The sequence below is a fragment of the Helianthus annuus genome, chromosome 11 (genome assembly GCF_002127325.2).
Source record: "Helianthus annuus cultivar XRQ/B chromosome 11, HanXRQr2.0-SUNRISE, whole genome shotgun sequence".
Taxonomy (NCBI): domain Eukaryota; kingdom Viridiplantae; phylum Streptophyta; class Magnoliopsida; order Asterales; family Asteraceae; genus Helianthus; species Helianthus annuus.
The window spans coordinates 60,151,940-60,159,656 of NC_035443.2; the positions used below are offsets into that span (position 1 = coordinate 60,151,940).

At 47.1% G+C, this 7,717-nt stretch overlaps 1 protein-coding gene across 1 annotated transcript; it reads right to left on the reverse strand.

Annotated features, from left to right (window-relative positions):
• Window positions 1–775: 775 nt before the first annotated feature.
• Window positions 776–2,824, reverse strand: LOC110887854. Its single transcript, XM_022135420.1, has 2 exons — window positions 1,318–2,824; window positions 776–801 (listed from the first exon to the last, which is right to left on the reverse strand). The coding sequence occupies exons 1-2, from the start codon at window positions 2,822–2,824 to the stop codon at window positions 776–778; spliced, it is 1,533 nt and encodes a 510-aa protein (XP_021991112.1).
• Between the last annotated feature and the right edge of the window lie 4,893 nt (window positions 2,825–7,717).

Sequence of the window (7,717 nt, forward strand, 5' to 3'; positions counted from 1 at the left end):
GTTTGAGTTGTATAAGGCTGATTGCGATAGTGCGTATGCGGAGAAACGGCGAGAGTTTGCAATGCTTGATTTTGCCGTAGTTAAGGCTGCTGGTAAGTTGGCCCTCAAAGCTGATGGGGTTGCTTTGTTAAAGAAGGCATTGGGAGAAGATGATGCTAGCGGTGCGGGTGGTGCTGGTTCCAGCCGCACTTAATTTGGGATTTCCGGCCTGTGTGCCGCGTACAGCCTTGTATGGGCTTATAATGATGTTTCAAGACAATTTCTTACTTTGCACTTCTAGTGTTGTGTACTTTGACGAATGTTTGTTACTCTGATTATGTTTATGCAAATTTTGAAATCGTCATAATATGTGCATGTTTTAATTGCTTTGATTAGGTGTCACGAATGAATGATGGCGCTGACAGGTGATGTTGTGTTACTACAACGTTTTTATTCTGTCGTTTAAGTATGCGCGCTTGTATGTGATATACGAAGTGATCGAGTTGCAGGTTATTGTGTGAGCTCGGCTGGGATTACAGCCTTGGGAGCATTACAATGTTTAGTTGCCTTGCTATCGATGTTTTCGTGTTTATGTGGGCACGAAGTTATGTTTTTTGGCGTTTTGTAGGCTTTGGTTGTGTTTTCGACCCGGCTGTGCACTTGGCTGTGACGAGCCTTGGAGGTCTACAACGTTTCCTATGGTCGAGCCATTGATGTTTTCGTGTACGCCCAAAGTGATAAATGCAGTTGTGACAAAAAATTTGCATGAAGTAAATATAGCCAAACACTTTTTGTATTAGGTAAATGTGTCGGCGATTCGCCCTATACGATTACATGTTTATATGTAGCATTTTCGTAACTGTTGGGCGTTCCAGGTTCGTGGAACCTCTTTGTCGTTCATGGTGCGTAGCTTGTATGCTCCCTTGCCGAGGACTTCATCGATGATGTATGGGCCTTCCCATTTGGGAGCCAGTTTTCCCGGTTTTTCTGCGTTGGACGCTTCATTGTCCCTTAAGACATAATCGCCTGGGTTGAAGGTGCAGATGCGGACTCGGGAGTTGTAATATTTTTCAAGCTTTGTCTTGTATTTGGCTTCGTTGATTGCCGCCATCTCTCTCCGTTCTTCTAGGAGGTCCAGGTCGATCCTCCTTTCTTCTTCGTTATTGATCAGATTCATGGAGAGCATTCTCGGAGATGGAAGCCCGATTTCTGCTGGGATCACAGCCTCGGACCCATAGACCAAGCTGAACGGTGTTTCTCCATTGCTTGTCTTGGGCATTGTTCTATGGGCCCATAATATGCTTGGTAGCTCGTCGACCCATCCTCGTCTTTTTTCACCGAGTCTTGCTTTGATGCCGTCAACGATGCTTTTATTGACTGCTTCAACTTGACCATTCCCTTGCGGATGTGCGACCGACGAGAAGGTGTGTTCAATGTTTAGTTCCTTGAACCATCGTTCGAGATCATCTGCTGCAAAATTTGTACCATTGTCGGTGATGATGCGGAGTGGAAGGCCGAAACGGCATATGATTTGTTCCCAGATAAACCGTTTAACGACTGCCGATGTGGTTGACGCAAGTGCTTTTGCTTCTACCCACTTGGTGAAGTAATCGACCGCGACGATGATAAACTTGACTGCCCCCGGAGCTTCTGGGAAGGGGCCCACCATGTCTATGCCCCATTGCTGAAAGGGCCATGCGGTTGTTACTGGCACCAACTCGTTTTTTGGACGCATGGTTTTTGGTGCATGCCGTTGGCAGCCGCTGCATTTCCTTAATTCTTTCACGGCATCGAGGTGCATTCCGGGCCAGTAGTAACCAGCGTTCATTACTTTAGCCACTACCATGCGTGGCCCGGCGTGGATGCCGCAGATGCCCTCATGTACTTCCCGGATCAGATAATTTGCGTCGTCGGCGTCAACACATCTCAGCAGAGGGCCGAGATATGACTTTCGGTACAATATCCCGTCCGCCATTTGATAATGTTCTGATTTGTACTGGATTTTCCGCGCCTCGGCTTTATTTTCTGGGAGTATCCCGGACTGTAAGTACATGATGATGGGTGTCATCCAGGACGTGGCTCCTGTTTGGATTACGCTGACTTCTCGGAGTGGAACAGACGGGTTGCTTAAAACTTCTATGCGTACGTCTTTGGCTAGGTGCTGAAAACTTGTTGACGCAAGCTTGCTTAAGGCGTCTGCCGGCTTGTTTTCGCTGCGGTTTATGTGGTGCACCTTGTAAGAATAGAAAGTTTGCAGCAACGTCTTTGCTTGGTTGAGATAGAGTGCCATTATGTCGCCCTTGGCTTCGTATTGACCGTTGATTTGGCCTGCCACTAGCATGGAGTCCACATGTGCCTCAATATGTCGGACTCCCATTTTGATTGCTAAGCGCAGGCCGGCCAGAAAGGCTTCATACTCTGCTTCGTTATTTGTGCTCTTGAAGTCTAGACGTATGGCGTAAGTGAACTCGTTTTTGTCCGGGCTCACTAGCCGCAGCCCCGCGCCTGCCCCATCTTCGTTGGACGCGCCGTCAGTATACAGCATCCATGGTTCTTCGATTTGTTTTTTCTCCGCTTTCTCCATCGCCTTACACTCTCTGTCTTTGTCATCGGGGACTTCCGTCATGAAGTCTGCCAAAACTTGGCCTTTTATCGACGGTCGTGGTCTGAAGACTACGTTGAGTCCCCCTAGCTCTATCGCCCATTTGGCCAACCTTCCTGATATTTCCGGCCTTGCTAGGATATTCCCAATATTGTAATTTGTTAACACGTGGATGACGTGATTGGCGAAATATCGGCGTAGCCTTCTCGACGCGTGAATCAGTGCAAGGACAAGCTTTTCCATGATTGCGTATCTTGTTTCTGGGTCGGTTAGGGTTCTGGACACATAATACACAGGTGTTTGGACACCTTGTCGATCAACCAGCAATACGGCACCGACGGCCCTGTCGGAAGCTGAGAGGTACAAAACCAAAGGTTCTCCTTTGTTTGGTGCGGTTAGAGTTGGCAGCTTGATGAGACAGTCTTTCATCTCGCGGAACGCATTTTCTGCTTACGGAGTCCATTGGAATTGGGTTTTCTTCATGCAGTTTCGTAAGGTCTTGATGAATGGGAAGGATTTTGCCGCGTGGTTTGCTAGGAATCGATTGAGGGCTGCCAATCGTCCTGCGAGCTTTTGCATATCTTTGATGCTTGCTGGTGAAGGCATCCTCTCTATGGCCTGGACCTTTTCTGGGTTCACCTTAAAACCATCTTTGGTGACTATGAAGCCCAGAAACTTTCCTTCCTCCATTCCAAATGAGCATTTTGCTGGATTCAGTTTGATGCTCACGCTGCGCAGCGTGTTGAAGGTTTTCTGAATATTTGCCAGCATCGCGCTCTCCTCCCTGCTCATGATTACCAGATCGTCCATGTATACCTCGATGTGTTTACCGATGGCGTCACTGAATGTTTCATTCATCAACCGTTGATACGTAGCACCTGCATTCTTTAAGCCAAACGGCATCTTGGTGTAGCAGTATAGCCCCGTTGGCGTGCGGAATGCGGTTTTATCCTCGTCTTGAACAGCCATCTGGACCTGGTGGTATCCCTTGTAGCAATCCAAAAAACATTTCCACCGAAATGTTGCCAAAGAGTCTATTTTCTCGTCTATGTCTGGCAACGCATAGCAGTCACGGGGGCATGCTTTGTTCAGATCCTTGTAGTCGACGCACATTCGCCAACTACCATTCGGTTTCTTTACCATAACTGGGCTTGCCACCCACGTTTGGTACCGGACTTCCCTGATGATTCCTGCGTTTAGCAGTTCTAACACTTGTTCTTTCATTGCATCATGTTTGATGTCTCCCAGGTGTCGTTTGGCATGCACTACTGGCTTCGCATCCTCTGAGACGTTTAACCGGTGTTCCGCTATATGCCGTGGAACACCAACCATATCGGCCGGTGTCCAGGCGAACACGTCCATGTTGTCATGCAGTAATTTCTTTAGCGCCGCACGCGTTAGGTCAGACATTGCGGGTCCCAGAGTGACCGTTTGTTCTGGGTATGCGCTATTCAATACCCATTTTTCTGCCTCTCTGCGCGGTGCGGGCTTGCTTGCTTTTGTCGGCCTGATTTCGTCTGTTGCTAGCACTTCCTTGCTTGCGTATATCAACGCAACGCCTGTTTCGGTTGGAAAGCCTATGGCAGAATGTGGTGCGGAACAGATCATGCTGAAATCTCCTTGGGATTCTCGTCCTAAGAGGATGTCATGTCTTGAATGTGCCGGTAGCACCATAAATGTGACCTCTTCAGTTCTTGAATTTCTCCCATCAGAAAGTAATACTGGGAAAGATATTTGTCCTAGGGGAAAGACGGCCTCATTGCAGAATCCAGTTAATGGGTAGTCAACTGGTTCCAGGCGCGCCTTATCCTCTTGGTCGAATTGATTGAAGCACTGTTCATATATGATGTCTGCAGTGCTTCCGGGATCAATAAAGATGTAATCTGTTTGGTAGTGGCCGATCACCCCTGGAATGACTATTGGCCGTTTTTCTCTTGGACCTCCCCTGACAACTGGGAACACTACTTGCTTTTCGCGCCATGAATCATCCTGCGCGCGTTTGTTGTAGTTTTTTCTTGGTCGCCGTGGTCCTCCTTGCACCATATGAGTTTCTAGCTTTCTGAGCTTTTTGTTGTCTGGACCTTCATCTCTTCGTTGTATCTGGCGGTAATCGCGCTTTCCTCCTTTGACTAAGTGACCGAGCTTTCCGTCTCTTAGAGCTCTTTCAATTTCTTGCTTTAAGCTAAAGCAATCGTCGGTCAAGTGGCCCGTATCTTTGTGGAATTCACAGAAGAGATTTGGGTCCTGACCCCTTTTGTTGCGCATCTGCAAGGGTGGTTTGAATTGATGGTTTTCTGTAGCTAAGATTTCAGAAGGTGTTTTGGTTAGTGGAGTCCACTGCTTTTCTCTGTTTTCGCGCTTTACTTCTTTTCGATGGGCTATCTGATTGATCGTATGGCGTGCGTCGTCCCGCGGGGGGCTTCTTTCTCTGTTCCCAGAAGCCCTCCAGGGTTGATTTCTACCCCTTCTGTTGTTTCGATCGTGATGGTTGTGTGCGCGCTGACGGTGATCGTCACCGGTCAGTTGCCTATCTGTCTGCGCAATGGTCTTGGCTGCTTCAATGAAGGTTTCCCAGTCTTTGGGTCCTCCGTCGCGCCCTTTGATTCTTTTAACCAGATCGTCGCATTTGACTGCTCGCATGAAGTGTGCGCGCATCATCTTTTCCGGTATGTCTCCGATTTCCAAACATTCTTTGTTGTACCTCGTAATAAAATCCTCTACGCTTTCGTAGTCTTTTCTGTATATGTTCAAACAATCACCTGGGTCTCTGGCGTGTCTTCGCTGTTGAGAAAAGTGTGCTAAGAATTTTTCTCGGAAGTCGACCCATGATTTGATTTTTCCAGCTGGTAAATTGTCGAACCAGATGCGTGCCGCACCAACGAAAGTTTGAGCGAACAAGTGACACCATGTTGGTAGGTTCCAACCACCTGTTGCTCCTGCGCCTTTGAACACCTGGAGGTGATCATCTGGGTCCGTCAACCCATTGTATTTACCTACGTTGTGTGGTAACTTTGTTTTGTCGATGGCTGCGCACGCGATTTCTGGAATAAATTTTGAATTTTCAGCCATGTCCTCAGGACGATAGCTCAAAGTGAAGTCATGCTCTGCTTTGGGGTTGTACCCCGCGCGCTTGGTTGGTTTGTAAGCCTCGTGTTCTGGAGGAAGTCTGCTAAACACTGTGGATTCTGCCTTGTATGTTGGGTCGTCTTCCTCCTCTTCCCATTCTGTATTCATGTTGCGTGCGCCCAAACGGGTTTGGATCGGCCTTCGTTGTTGATTGGAAGTTTGGACGAAGTTGCTCTCTGTTTCAGCATAGGTATCGCGCGTGTCTTGTATGCTGGGTCTTCTGACCTGTTGCACTGGTTCTCTTTCTGGTCGTAAGTTCCACGCGTTTGTCTGCTGAGCCGTGTGTGTACTCAGAGACCTTGGTTGTGGAGTTACGAATGCTGATTGGTTAGCCTGTGCTTGGAGCAAGGCTTGTTGTGCGCTGAGCTGCGTATAAACGAGGTTTAAAGACGCCATCTGTTCAGCATACCAGGAAGCCAGAGTTTTTCCTTCGGGTAGCCCTAAAAGTGCAGAATAGTTGAGTTGTGCTTGTTCTGATGGCGCCGAAGGGCCTGGCCCATGGCTTACAGTCTGCATCGGCGGTGGGGTTTGATGTGACATCCCCGTTGGAGGTTGGAGAGCAGCCCCGTTTGTGGTTTGAGTGATGATTCTTGTTGGTGTTTGGAAAATGGGTCCAGTTGTGGTCTGGCTAGCAGCCCTGGACGCACTTCCAAAAATGGACGGAAACTCGTTGTTCAGCTGGCCTTCTTGGATGGTCTCGTTCCTTTGACCGCGTTGGACGTGTGCCGTGTCCGAAACGAGTTCAAAAGAAGAGATTTCTCCGTCAGCTGGGTGTGAATGATTCTGGTCTGCCATTTTCACGAGTGTTTTCTAAAAGAGAAAAAGAGGTGAGAGTGGTCTTGCAAAAAAGCGGATGGCGCCAATGTTGAAACAATGGTTAACACAAAGGATAACCAAGAGGGTCGTTTCACGTATGGGGTTCAACCTCTTCTCTTGCTCATGTCAAAGGCCTAAGATCTGCAAAACAGTAAACACCGTTAGTCTCGTTAAGAGGGGAAAAGGGGGTTTTCCCTCTTAACCAGGCTCCGGCGTGAGAATAAGTACTGCTCTGAGATGAATAAAACAGTGTGTGTATAGTGTGAGTAAAGAGAGCCCAGATCCTTAACCTGAATGATGAAGGGTCCTATTTATAGCCGGATGGTGAAGAAGGAGGAAGCAGCTGTGCCAGCTGTGGGTGTGCGCCAGCTGTCCGACCAAGGGGAATATCCTCTTGGTCTGCTCTGTCGCAAAGGGTGTAGTGGTACACGTGGCGTCCTTCTATTCGCTTGCGCTGGATACCTCGTACTGGTTGCGTCAGACTTGCTCCCTGGATTGTCGCAGGCCTATGTGGCCTTCTCTCAATGGTGACACGTGTTGTCCTTTATGTTGGACGAAGCATCTTTGATGCCAGCTATGGACCGCCTAGACATCTTCTGGAAGCTTCTAGAAGGTCTTGGTGACATGGATGCCTTGTGTGCACAAAAAGTGGTGTGGTCCCTGCCATGTAGGCAGGGAATTGGGACCATACCTCTTCAATGCCCTATGTTAATCTCTTGGAATTTTGTGATCATCTTAAGAGATTATTTGGATAATCATTCATTATAACAGTAGACCATAACATACCAATTATTAATCAATTGAATTTGCAATTATGAAATTATGTGTTGTGTTCTTAAATTGTTTATTTACACACGTTTGTTCTTGATTACCTTAATAGGTTAAAAACTTTTGTTGCTAAGTTAACCAATATAAATTAAAGAATACGCTATTAGTGATTCACAATCGAATAATTGGTATCAAAAACTTGTTCTTCAATCAACTAATCTAACAATCGATTTTGATTCGAACTTTGCTCTTTTTATTCAAACTTTGCTCCGATTCTTCAATAACCAGAGCAACACGGGGATGTTTGGGATTCCTTTTAACTTCTGATTTATAACCTCTAAGAAGTCATAAGTAAGAACTTAGAATTTCTGACTTCTCAATTTCTCCTTTTTCAAGCCATAAAAATCTTTCTCAAAGAGTGTTCGG